This window comes from Pelobates fuscus, chromosome 2 (genome assembly GCF_036172605.1).
Source record: "Pelobates fuscus isolate aPelFus1 chromosome 2, aPelFus1.pri, whole genome shotgun sequence".
NCBI classification, from domain to species: Eukaryota; Metazoa; Chordata; class Amphibia; order Anura; family Pelobatidae; genus Pelobates; species Pelobates fuscus.
In genome coordinates this window covers 203,707,752-203,722,183 of record NC_086318.1, presented here as the reverse complement: position 1 = coordinate 203,722,183, position 14,432 = coordinate 203,707,752, and the positions used below count along the sequence as shown (strand labels likewise).

At 38.0% G+C, this 14,432-nt stretch overlaps 1 protein-coding gene across 1 annotated transcript in view; it reads right to left on the bottom strand.

The window, feature by feature from the left end:
* BIRC6 (baculoviral IAP repeat containing 6) overlaps nt 1-14,432 on the bottom strand; it is a 305,550-nt gene that overhangs the window by 125,349 nt on the left and 165,769 nt on the right. Inside the window, exons 58-62 of the mRNA XM_063443109.1 lie at nt 12,480-12,611; nt 8,531-8,695; nt 7,843-8,016; nt 5,063-5,259; nt 2,960-3,260 (exon numbers count right to left, since the gene is read on the bottom strand). Coding sequence (XP_063299179.1) covers nt 2,960-3,260; nt 5,063-5,259; nt 7,843-8,016; nt 8,531-8,695; nt 12,480-12,611 — 969 coding nt within the window. The remainder of the gene's footprint in view (nt 1-2,959; nt 3,261-5,062; nt 5,260-7,842; nt 8,017-8,530; nt 8,696-12,479; nt 12,612-14,432) is intronic.

The following is a 14,432-nucleotide window of genomic DNA, read 5'->3' as shown; positions in this document are numbered from 1 at the left end:
ATTTTTGTTCGGTATTTACAGCTGAAAATGAAAGAAAGGGACCTCAGTTAGGAAAAAGGACAAATTAGTCATTTGTTACATGTGAGTTTACAGAGGAAGAGGTTCTATTTCAACTGTCAAAAGTAAAGACAAATAAGTCAATGGGACCTGATGGAATACACCCAAAGTTATTAAAAGAGCTTAGTGGTGTACTAGCGAAACCATTATAGATTTATTTAAACAATCATTGTTAACAGGAGTAGTCCCAGAAGATTGGAAGTTAGCGAATGTTGTGCCCATTCACAAGAAAGGTAATAGGGAGGAGTCGGGCAACTATAGGCCAGTAAGCCTTACTTCAGTAGTGGGGAAAGTAATGGAAACCATGTTAAAGGATAGGATTGTTGAACATCTAAAATCACATGGATTTCAAGATCAGAGACAACATGGGTCTACTTCAGGGAGATCATGCCAAACTAATCTTATTGATTTTTTTGATTGGGTAACTAAAATAATAGATCAGGGTGGTGCAGTAGACATTGCTTACCTAGATTTCAGTAAGGCTTTTGACACTGTTGCACATAGAAGGCTTATCAATAAACTGCAATCTAAGTTTGGATTCCAATATTGTTGAATGGGTAAGGCAGTGGCTGAGTGACAGGCAACAGAGGGTTGTAATCAATTGAGTATATTCAAAGCACGGGCTTGTCACCTCAGGGATTCGTACTTGGACCCATTCTCCTTAATATTTTTATTAGGGATATTGTAGAAGGTCTTCATGGTAAGGTATGTCTTTTTGCGGATGATACTAAGAAATGTAACATGGTTGGATATCCAGGAGGGATAAGCCAAATGGCAAATGATTTAGGTAAACTAGAAAAATGGTCAGAGTTGTGGCAACTGACATTTAATGTGGATAAGTGCATATTGGACGTAAAAGCCCAAGGGCAGTGTACAGAATATTTGACAGAGTCCTAACCTCAAAATCTGAGGAAAGGGATTTAGGGGTGATTATTTCTGATGACTTAAAGGGACACTATAGTCACCAGAACAACTACAGCTTATTGAAATTGTTCTGGTGACTAGAATCATTACCTTCAGGCTTTTTGCTGTAAACAGTGTCTTTTCAGAGAAAATGCAGTGTTTACATTATAGCCTAGTGATACCTCCACTGGCCACTCCTCAGATGGCTGTTAGAGATCATTCCTGGGTCATGGCTGCCTAAAATACATCCAAACATTCAGTATCTCCTCCCTCTGCATGCAGACACTGAACTTTCCTCATAGAGATGCATTGATTCAATTCATCTATATGAGGAGATGCCGATTGGCCAGGGCTGTGTTTGAATCATGCTGTCTCTGCCCCCGATCTGCCTCTTTGTCAGTCTCAGCCAATCCTATGAAGAAGCATTGTGATTGGATCAGACAACTCTGATCCAAACAGCATCCAGAGTTACAGGTTCATGCTTGAAGATTTTGCTATATTTATGGAGGCATGAGGGGCCCAGGGGGGCTAGATGGTGGTTTTAACACTATAGGGTCAGGAATACATGTTTGTGATCCTGACCCTGTAGTGATCATTTAAAGGTAGGCAGACAATGTAATTAAGCAGCAGGAAATGCTAGCAAAATGCTTGGTTGTATAGGGAGAGGTATTAGCATTAGAAAGAGGTGTTCATGCCATTGTACAGAACACTGGTGAGACCTTACTTGGAGTATTGTACGCAGTACTGGAGACCGTATCTCCAGAAGGATATTGATACTGTAGAGAGAGTTCAGAAAAGGGCAACTAAACTGGTTCATGGATTGTAGGATAAAACTTACAAGGAAAGGTTAAAGGAACATGTATAGCTCGGAGGAAAGACGAGACAGGGGGATATGATAGAAACAGTTAAATACATAAAGGGGAGACTATATTTAAAAGAACAAAAACTACCACAACAAGAGGACATCGTCTTAAATTAGAGGGGCAAAGGTTTAAAAATAATATCAGGAAGTGTTATTTTACGGAGAGGGTAGTGGATGCATGGAATAGCCTTCCACCGGAATTGTTAGAGGTTAACACAGTAAGGGAGTTCAAGCGTGCGTGGGACATAACGTATATATCGTAACTATAAGATAAGGCCAGGGACTAATGAAAGTATTTAGAAAATTGGGCAGATTAGATGGGCCGAATGGTTCTAATCTGCCGGCACATTCTAATGGCCATTAGATGCAAGCCAACCTGCCATATCAGGCGAGCTTGCATCTAACGGCCATTGGAGTTACTAAATAACCTCGATTTATTTAAATAAGCATAGGGATTTGGGAAGGGTGCAGATAACTTTTTTCTTTGGGTTTTACTGTATGTATTGGTGGTGATGTGCACTATGGTCGTTGCTGCCACCAAAGAGTAGTGGGAGTTTGAGCGCAGGACTTATTTTTGTATATAAGGGTTTGTATTCTCCATAGCACAGCAAACTGACATGGCTCTCATATCGCATCTTCAAGTGTAGATTAAGAAGGCTAATGCTAAACCCACACGCTTATAATGTTCACAAAATTTCAACTTCAAAGTACGAGCTATCACATGTCGTGGGAAGAATGAAATTACACAAATTTAGAGAAATTATGCCTTGGGGTTTAATAACCTCAACCAAAGCAGGTCATTGAAACCCCAGAGTGTACATTTTAGCATTCAAAATTTAGAGTAATTATCTAATATCTACATTTGCTATTGTATTTTAGTGCCCATTAATTACCTCCTTAACTGTTCAGCAGGGTTTCAGAAAGCACTTGCTTAGGAAATCCCAACCAATTAACAGATATCAGAATGTATGTGATATACTTAATCAATTCTTTTGATAGGTGCTTTGAAGGGAGAAGAGTGCAAATACAGAATTTAATAAAACATAAACATGTCCAGAATATTAATGGCACTTGTGACTATCTGTAAAGTAACAAAGTAGAATGTTTATATGCCCACTATAAGCATGAGATACATACTTCCTTCTCCATCATCTGTAACCCCCAGGACCAGACGAAGTAAACATTGGGCATGCTTCCTCTCTTTCAGCAAAACTTCTGCATATCCAGGGAGACGAAGGAACAGTCCAAAAGCAGCCAGAGAGTGAGCTGGTATTGGGGACATTGTCTGCACAGCAGACTTTATGGGAGGAGGCTCTGCAGCAATGGTTTCTGGGGCTTCATAAACCAGCTCACCAGACTGTTCGATAGTGACCCATTCAAACTGATCGCTGTCCTTTGGTTTTTCTTGGGTAGTAGAAGTAACAACTGGTGCACTCACCTTAACCAAAAATAAAGCAAATGATTCAATAAAAATAAATGCATTTTAACCCTTGATTACGTGTAAAATTCATACAAAGATAAAAGTTGCAGGGTTTAATTAACCAGACAGGTAAGGTTGACAATCAACTTGCAAAATTAAGACCAAAGGAGCAGGGTGTAAAATTGTGACAACTACACTTTCTCAACATAATATTAAGAGTGCCTACAGTGAAAACAGACAGTCTGACAGCATTTCAACAAAGCAGAGAAGAAATGTTGCCAGATAAGATATTCAGCTTTTTATTTGCCAGTTTTAAATCCACCTCCCCACCTTATTAATTGGCCAGCTGAGAATAAGAATTCCAGTATCACTACACTTGAAGTATTCAAGTTTTCAACGTGCTTAAAGTAAATAAAATAAAAATGATAAAAAGTGCAAAATAAAACAGGTGCAGAGAAGGACCGCTAGAATGTGAAAGCGTTTTTTCTGTGATTGCATATTACCCAAGAGTATCACTTTAAATATACCAACAGGCCAAAAAAGGTAATATGAACAAAGGAGCAATAGAATCAGGTTTTCCCAAAATTGATTACTGGCATTTACACATGATGGCAATATTGAAAAAAAATAAAAAGACTTGCTGCTTGAAGGCCGAAACAAACACATTTTAATAATTCCAATGGAAAGATTATTATTGCAAGCAAGACCTTAATGCAATGCCTCCCTAAGAGTAGAGGTGAGGGCCTCAGGGATAAATAGCAAAAACAGAATGCCACAGGCAATGAGCGCTGTGGCAGAATATGTATCGTAACAAGGAATAGTTAACTTGGGGTCAGGTTATCTCTTGACAGTTTAACTCTGCTCAATTGAAGAGAAGTTGCTTTGCACGTTAAACGTTTTAGTTTATAAGTAGGCTGGCAAGTCTATGGGCAAATTGTAGTAACCAGACAGTTGCTAAGGGGACTGAGGACTGTTCAAGAATTGGTCTGTGTGGTTGCGAGCGCAAATCAGCAAGAAAAGAATAATTATAAACATCCCTGGCAGGAGAGCAATCTTGACAATGCTGCTAGACTGTTAAGAAGTGAGCTGCGCAGTTGGACTCCTGCCTTCCCTCCCTCTATTTTAATCATTATTGCTGTGGTGTTTGTGGAAATTGAAGCGGGAAAGTCATCCATACGGTTAATATTCGAGGATGGACTTTGGAAAGTGGCTTTAACCCCTTAAGGACTAAACTTCTGGAATAAAAGGGAATCATGACGTGTCCTTAAGGGGTTAAAGGTGGTCAGCTTAACTATGACTGATTGGCATTGGGTTTACTAAGGTTAAGTTTAAAGGTTAATAAACTAATCTGCTATTTATTATTACATTTGGTTGGTTTGCCCCTTTAATTAAAACAAACATCATGTCCTAGCCTGTTTAAGAGTTAAGAAATATATATATAAATATGTGTATATATATTGGGGACAACAAACATTACATGGACTGCAGATGTGTGCATTATAAAGATGTACCTGCCTGAGTCTATTTTTTTAAAATTAATAATGTATGATTTTTCAGGCAAGGGCAGTTTTAGAACTGGGTCTGTTTTTACAGTTACTCCATCTATTACCAATCTCTAGACACCATTTAATCAGCTGCTCCTGGTTATAAAACTCAATAATATATGAATTGGAGGAGCTATATTTAATATGAAAAGAGTGGTATAAAAAAGTAAAAAGTGAATATATATAACGTTGAATGTATGCCAATTGTTTTATTATTTAAACACTCAAACTCAACTGTCACAATAAAAAAAAAGATTGACAACCAGTTACTCTTACTTGCTGAATGACATCAGGGTACAGCATAGGAAGTCGTTCTGCAATAAGGGCAAGTCCACCCATTCCAGCAAATACTTGCAATGGAGATTGAATTGGACATGTGTCCATAAAAGAGTCATCCAGAACAGATTCCATGCACTCATCACTTGGGCTAATCACTTCATCTTCGGGGCATGAACCCAAAAAATCCCCATGTTCTGTTAAGGGAAAACCTTATAATGAACATACAAGAACATCTAAATTCTGTATCCGTTTAATGTTAACACAAACATTGTGATAGATAAATAGATAGATAGATAGTGTGTGTGTCTCTACACAAACACACACTATATGGACAAAAGTATTGTGACTACTGACCATTACAACTGGGACTTTTATGGCATTATATTCTAAATACAGAGACATTAATATGTAGTTGATCTCCCCTTTGCTTCCATTCCTCTGGAAAGGCTTTCCACAAGGTATTGGAGTGTTTCTGTGGGAAGTTTTGCACATTCATCCAGTAGAGCATTTGTGAGGTCAGGCACTGATGTTTGACGAAAGAGCCTGGCGTACAATCTGTTTCAGTTCATTCCAAAGGTGTTCAATGGGGGTTGAGGTCAGAGCTCTGTACAGGTCAGCCAAGATTTTTCACACCAAACTCATCCAACAATGTCTTTATGGGCATTTTTTTGGTGCACTGGGGTACAGTCAAACTGTTCCCACAAAGACTTCCCTTCACTGGAAGCAAGGGGCCTATCCTTACCCCTGAAAAACAGCCACCCCATACCCAAATCTCCTCCACCAAACTGTTGCCACAATGCACTTCAACAGGTAAAGTTCTCCTGGCATCAACCAAACACAGACTAGCCCATCAGACTGTCAAATAGAGAATTGTGATTGGTCACTCCACATTACATGTTTTCACATCTCCAGAGTCATGTGGCAGCATGCTTTACACCACTTGATCTATTGATCTAATGCCTGGCATTGTAAGTGGCGATGTGAGGCTTGCATGCAACTGCTCATCCATGGAAACCCATTCCATGAAGCTCTCGCCGACACAGGTTTTGTGCGGATATAATATGCAATTGGAAGTTTGGGGATCTTTAGCTGTGGAATCAGCAGAGCTTTGGCGATTTTTAAGCACAATGCGCCAAAGAACTTGTTGACTCTGCAATGCAACTTTATGTGGCCTTCCGCTTCGTGGCTGCTGTTCCTAAATGCTTCCACTTTCCAATAATATCACTTGACAGTTGACTGTAAAATATCTAGCAGGGATGACATTTCACGAGCTGACTTCTTACAAAGGTGGCATCCTATCACAGTACCTAGCTTGAATTCACTGAGCTCTTCGGAATGACCCATTTTACAGACTGCATGGCTAGATGCTGAATTTTTAAACCCCAGTGGCAATGGGTCTGACTAAAACACCTGAATTCAATGATTAAGTAGGTGGTGTGGGTGTATATACTTCTAATCTTGTGTGGGTATTCACTAAACCAGAAACTAATGACAATGAGTTACAGTTTTTATGCCACAAAGGCAAGATTCTTCAACTGTTCAACATTTCCAGCTTTGCAATTTTGTCCTTAATTCCAAATTTAGTAAATAAACCCACAACTCAAACTTTAAAGACTCAATTTTCCAGAAAATTCAATAACAATATTATAAAATTTACAAAGCTGTCATCTGAACACCTCAGATATGCACATGCATAAATTAGAACAAAATTATTTTCTTTGTGGCAGATGAAATCTGAAGAAAACAATCATTTTAAATGTATATTGGAACCCTTAATGAAACATAGTATGGAAAGTCTTTGCTGTGATAAATATACTAGAAATGTATATAAAAGCAAAAAAAGTTGTTCTCAAACTGTATTTCCATAAGTTTTTAACCAATCCTTAATATGTGTTGAGTTCCTCTGTATTTCTAAGATGCATTACCGTGATGGCCCATGGAACTGCTATTTATTTATTTTTTCCCTTTTTAGTAGACTAGTAATAGAATACAGCAAAATCTGTATAATAATTATATTATAACTGTATACAAATAAAAAATCCCCAAACGTACGTGAATATAAAACCAAATATTAATTTAAAAATATTAAATCAGAAAACCATTAATACTAATGGCCTGCCATGTCCTCTAATCTTATAAGCAACTTATTCAAGTAATTCCCCCTATAAAAACAAATTCTTAAAACACAATTTTACATCAAATATGTTTTAAAGGGATTCTTCAGTGCCAGTAAAACAAACTAATTTTTTCCTGGCACTAGAGGATCCTGGATCCTCCCCACATCCTTGAAAGGGTTAAAACCCCATTCAGACACTTGCCCCTCGGCGCTGGGTCAGCCTCCACCCCCACACACCTCCCCCGCTTAGGGAGACCTAATGTGCATGTGCGGCAATGGCCACACGCTCGCGCATTTCCCCTCCCCATAGGAAAGCATTATTTAATGCTTTCCTATGAGGATTCCGGTGACGCTGGAGGTCCTCATGCATAGCATGAGGACGTCCAGCATCATTTAGACGACTTAAAGTCGTCTAAGAAGCCAGAAGTCTCTCTAGTGGCTGTCTGGAAGACAGCCACTAAAGGAGGACTTAACCCTGCAAAGTAAATATTGCAGTTTATAAAAGCTGCAATAATTACACTTGAAGGGTTAAGGGTGAAGGGCGTTTGCATCCAGACCACTTCAATGAGCTGAAGTTGTATGGGTGCCTACAGTGTCCTTTAATCATATTTTTTTCAGATAACATTAGCAGTACTGCACTTGTGACACCCAATATGCATACCTTTCTCTGTGTGAAGACGTTTAAAAGAGTCCGTCTTTGACAAGCTTGGATCGGATATGACCTTGGAGCCTAGTTTGACTGTTAGGTCTACTGAGCGAAAACCCTGAGGGAGCTTCCTATCGTACAGCAGAGTAAGAAGTTGCGCAAGTGTCATTTCAGGGGGTAATGGTTGTCCTAAGAAATTAAAGACCGCAAAAGAAAAACAAAGACAAATCTCAGACTGGGCATCAGTGATAAATGAGAACCAAAAATTTACATAATTACATACATTTAACTAAATTGATTATTAAAGTTTTAATAATTACAGGAAGAAACAATCCATGATTTGTTATTGAGAGGCAATTGATATTTAACGGTATTCATTAATACACAAGCTGTAGAGATAGATATATAAATAAAATAAATATTTCATCCAACCTATTTATTTTCTTTACAATTGCTATGTTTAGAAACTATTCAAACTTTACAAATGAAATGCTAAAAAAAACAAAAAGTCTGTATTTTCTAAAATAAATATCACCAAAAACATAACGTGTTCTGAAACTGCAATGTATAGTCGAAGAACAGGATACAGATTAAGATTTCAAAATCAAATACAAAACGAGGATATATTTAAAAACAAACTTCTCTAACAAAATGATTAAAAAGGCTTATTTTCTGTTTTTTGCATTTGTCATTGTAATGGTACCTGGTAATAATTTATGGTACAGATGAAAAACTGGGATGCTGATAGTCTTGCTGGAAGAGTCTACTCCTGACGACGAACCTACTTTATCTGTCATTACTCTTCCTCTCCTGGATGGTGGACGCGGTGGTGTGGACGCTACAGCTCTTTTTGACTGGGATTTCAAACCTAAAGTGAAAAAGTTCATTAGATAATAACAGTATAATATTTTCTTTTAATGTTTTATTCAAATAGTGAATAATTAGAAAAACATGCTAACTTCTAGCAAAACAAACATTAACTTCTAAGGTACAGTAAGATTTCAGTGAATTTACATTACCACCACAGAAGCTGATTGGCAATGTTAACCACTAATGATATATAAGACTCAAGGACACTGCAGATGTCCACTTGAGCGGGTATTTGCTTCTTTATATTTGATGCTTTATGGATATTTTAATTGGAATCCAACTCTAGTTACAGATCTACAAAAGTTTATACATTACTCTATGGTAATATCAATTACACACAAGAGTTAATCACTAAAGTGAGAACTGTCAGGAATTCAAAGTGAATTTCTAAGTTCAGGCCAAAAAAAGCCAAATTGGAAGCAAAGCTTTCTAGGAGAATTCTTCTAGTTCCATTATTTTGACTTTTAAATTATAATTCGCTTTACTTAATAATTAAGTTACTGAGAATACCCACTTTAGTGCATAACCCTGAGAAATCATGTAATGCTTTCTTCAATGTGGCCAAGGCTGCATCTTTGTCATTAGTCACAGCACTATAAACACTAATGAAAAGAAAATCTTAACGCTACTAGACAAAAAGAAAAAAAAAATTATCAGTGGTGGTTTAAAAAATTAAATGATAAAATGTGTCTATAAATTATTCTTTACTTATCACAAACAATTGGGAACACAAAAAAACAAAACCAAACAAAAAATTATCAAGCACTCAAAAACCATCCACAAACATTCAGGGAAAACAAACCACACACTTTACTGTCACCTGACTGACCAGTTGGAGAAGCACTGTGAGTGCAATAAATAAACAGGACTAGTAAAAAGAGACACACACACACACACACACACACACACACACACACAATCAGTCATGCAGTAAATTAAGCATACAGCTCAACCTAAACAAAGAAAAAGCTTAAAGGGACACTATAGTCACCTGAACAACTGTAGCTTAATGAAGCAGTTTTGGTGTATAGAACATGCCCCTGCAGCCTCACTGCTCAATCCTCTGCCATTTAGGAGTTAAATCCCTTTGTTTATGAACCCTAGTCACACCTCCCTGCATGTGACTTGCACAGCTTTCCATAAACACTTCCTGTAAAGAGAGCCCTATTTAGGCTTTCTTTATTGCAAGTTCTGTTTAATTAAGATTTTCTTATCCCCTGCTATGTTAATAGCTTTATAGACCCTGCAAGAGCCTCCTAGGGCTAGGGCTGCATAAACAGAAACAAAGTGATTTAACTCCTAAATGACAGTGAATTAAGCAGTGAAATTGCAGGGGAATGATCTATACACTAAAACGGTTTTATTTAGCTAAAGTAATTTAGGTGACTATAGTGTTCCTTTAACTAAAGAGATTCCTCCTATGCAGTGGTAACAGTATGAAGGCAGGGCATAAAGAATTGTTCAGCTAAGGATCGAGACTCACTATAGGTCACCTCACTACAAACCAGGGAATAGCAGGTGGGCAGCAGTGAGCCCAGCTACTCAGAATAGTAAGATTTATAACTCTGTTCACTGTGAGAGGAAACCAGAGGAGATTTCGCTGGGCACCTTTTGGTAAAAATATGTATACTAAACTTAGTCAGCAATCAAATATTTCTGATTACAGCTATTGTAGAATGCAAAACAGATTCAAAACTCCCCAATAGTGTGTGTGTCCCTGAGGCAATCCGTGGTCAGTTCAGTTTTTGGTTGATGTCTAAAGTATACATTTTGATCATCCAACCTTCTACACTGAAAATATACTACCTGAATACACTCGGGATATTATTAGATAGCTATGAAAGACAGAATGGTTAGGCTCATAATTTCTCATAAGATTTTAGACATGGTTATAACAGATGCCTCTGTTCCTGGGGCTTTGAGGCCAGACCATGGACCTTATCCGAGAACCCTCTAAACATACCCAGAGAACTACTGTCACTGTGAGTATTGGATATTATAGACCACAGCTGGATCTGGGTTAACAGTGGTTACTGATTTCTGCCATTTTTCTGTACTCTTTCTGGCATTATTACCAATTCCTCATGTTTTTTCTTTTAGTGAAACTGCATTAACTGGATGGATGGCCTGGACATATCCTGACATTAGGGGCCTGACCGGGATATACCCTCTATCACTATGAAACTATTTGCTGGGTCAGGACACAGCGCTCTTTGGGAAGGATGGCGGGAAGGCATCTGGGAATACCCAGGACTTGAGTGTGCGCCCCTCTTCTCAGGGTTCCAGGATCCCCCCTTTTTCCGATACCGAGATTAACCAGCCACACATATGCAACTGAGTCACATCTCAGCATGGCAGTGACACAGTAAAAAATTTAAAGTGCTGTTGCCCTGCCTAGGTGCCTCCAATCCAAACGCTTTTTGGACAATGTGTGGCAGAGGATGAGCTCTATCCTGAGGTAAATGATGTTTCGAGATTACACCATGGGACATTCAAGATTTGGATTCCCTGTCATCCTAGTCTGGTGAGGACACAGCTAGAGGATATAATGGCTACATTCACAATACTATACTCTTGAAAGAAGGAAAATATTGGATGTACCCGTCTTGAGTACTTGAGCTCTGCTACAATTGTTTACACTGATCAGCCATAACATTAAAAGCACTTAGAGTTGACGTGAATAACATTGATTATATCACTACAATTGCACCTGACAAAGTGTGGGATATACTAGGCAGCAAGTGAACAGGCAGTTGTTAAATTGTATGTGTTTGAAGCAGAAAAAAAAAGGGCAAGCTCAAAATATAGCAAATAAGGGTTAGAGAATAATATGTAATTACACATTATGATATTAAAGTAGCATTAAAGCCTGTCTGTGATCCATCACATGCAAGTCATGTAAAGTGAACTGTGAGCTTACAATATACTTACAAAACACCAATGCCAGCCAATTACCGTAAATTGATATATTATTTTATCTTTTTAATAAAATTGAGCTTAAAATACCGGTAATTGTTCTTTAAAAACAAATGCAGCTCAACAATGCATTATGTTATCTGATTGCATTATGTTATCTGGTTGCATACAGATGTTTACAGCATAAAGCATAAGTTGAAACAGACCGTGTCCATCATGAGGACAGGAGAGGTCTCCAAATTTTGTTCTGAATCTTCTGCCATGGTTTATAGTGCCAGGTGGTGTCCGGGCGCACTGTTAATGGTTGAACCCCAAAGTTGCCTCCTGTGCTGATCTCACTTCCCCCAGACGGCATCTGGCTTCAGCAATTTCAGTTTCAAGAAGAGCGGAGTGCCATTGGAGCCGCTGATTTGCTGAAAGTGGCCAATCAGTGACTCTCCATTCAAAACTGGCTTGGAAAAGGTATGTTCCCTTTCTGGCACTGCTAATTTCAGAAGCCGGATGTCACCTGTGGGAGGAATTGTGATCTGAGCTGTAGGCAACTTTAGGGTGCTACGGTTAACAGTGCGCCATCTTGATCAAGTTATTATGATGCCTTATGCGGTCTAAACTGACTCTTTGATATGTGCAATAAATACATAGCGGAAGAACTCTTGAAAGGTTTAACCCCTGAAGGTAGGAGTGGGCCCGGTGGCCTTATGGCGTCATAACTTAATTTAGATTAAGTTATTTTGGTGCCTGGATGTTCCTTTAAGGTGCTTTACAGATCTGACAATATGGTACAACGGACCGTTAAAATAAAAAATGTTTCCAACAAAATAATGAATAAAAATAAAAATATACAAAACAACATACTGCAAACTTACCAGAAGCTACAACAACACTGTAGTTGTCCTGAAAACCATTTTCTGCCTTCACCTTTTCCTTCTCTTCGTGGTTTTTCTTCTCCTTGTCATCCTTCTGCTCATTGATCAGTTTGGCAGTGATACTGGGCGTGTCTAAAATACGGATCAATAAAATTGTGTTAAAGAGATTTCATTTTTAACTAAAAGCAGAAGAAGACATTGACCTGGGGGCACTCTCTTAGATACCAGCCAGTTTAGGAAATTATTTTGCTTTCAAGCATATGTGTGACAAAAAATTAAAAAAAGTTTAAAATAGGTTGCATCAGCTACACATCATTTCATGGCAAATGATTGATATCATGACTTTGTGATGGTGAAACAAGAAGGGCCTTTATTACACTAGGTTCTCTTCACCTCTTACTATCTGATGAACTTTTTTTTCTTTTGAGTTATATGAATGTCTTCTTAAAACACTGTGGAATAAATTGATGCATTACGGGAAATGTAGTTCAGTGTCGTCTTAAAAGCATTATAGGCTCCTGGGCAAAGCAGTGCACTCGGGCCATTCCTGCATAACCACTTACAGTAATAAAAATATTAAATATCGATAAAATTAAGCTCATGTTTATTGTCACCTCCAACATAATAAGTGATTAAACATTAAAAAAAAAAAACATGCTGGACAGCAGACATTAATCCACACAAACATTTAGTAGATAGCAGGGGGAGGCAACGGACATGGACTGTTAAAAATATTAGAAGATCTTTATTATAGCTTTACGGCTTAAAACTAAATTGTTTGTGTCGACTTTGTCTTGCTTATGTACAATTACCTTCGTCAAGGTCAACATATGTATTCACAACAGCAAGATCGCATGGACAGATAACAGCTGATAATGAGGTGATTAGTCAATCTAAACGTTTTAATAAAGAGAGTTTGAAAGTTTTGAAGAAATCTCCTGGAATAATATACTGAAAAGTTGGAAAGTAAATGATGGGACCCCAAGGCAGCTGCCCAGCATGCCCATGCATACAAGACATCCCCGATGTAGTTTAGCACTGGCTAACAGCCCCATTTATCTTTTTTTGCAAAAGGCTGCAATAGAAGCCTTATCACTTTATCCATGCCATTCAAGAAAGACTTAATTCTAAGTGTATATACTTTTAATACACAACTTGGCTGCTGACAGTCAGAGAAACTACAAACAAGTAGTGACATCCTCATTATGCGTCTCCCGGGGTGTCCTCTGCTTGTAATGCAGGTTGCTTTGTAGATCCACTTAGTGATGTCAATGGCTAAACTGTTCACACACATTTGAGAAGGATTATTTTCTTGAGTGAGGGAGCATACCTAAGGAGGCTCATGGTGCAGCATTGTGCACAATTATTTTTTTAAATAAAGATCAGGACATGCAAAAAATAAAGCACATTAATGAGGTTAAAACTATGTCAGATGCATTAAAGTTGTATTGGTACTATCTGGAGTATCCCTTTAAATTATCTCAATTTATTATTGTTTGATACTATAATGGCTTCAGATTACCAAATAGATACACAATTTTTTTTTTTTAAATTCCATTTACAGTCACCAACACTGTAGAAATCTACACAAGCAAACGTTATAAGTGCGAAATTGCACAAGAGTGAGTCCATACTCTCAAACACAAGATCTGTTTCATTAAAGAGACAATGCACGTCTAATGCAAGCCAGTAAAAAGAGCAAAACAAGGATTAGCTATTCAAGGTCTTAAAAGGAGAACAATCTATCAATGCAAAATAGACTGTTTGCAATATCACTGTAACTCACTGATGCTAAATCTATCACTTACATACAAACTTGTCGCGCACTGCACTTGTCTGGGAGTGTGCCGTCCTTGACTTTGAATACATTGAGGAGTTCATGTATTTTAGGCCAATAATCATGATTTTTTTTAGACACATTTTTTTACTCACTAAACGGCACTTTGTTTTATA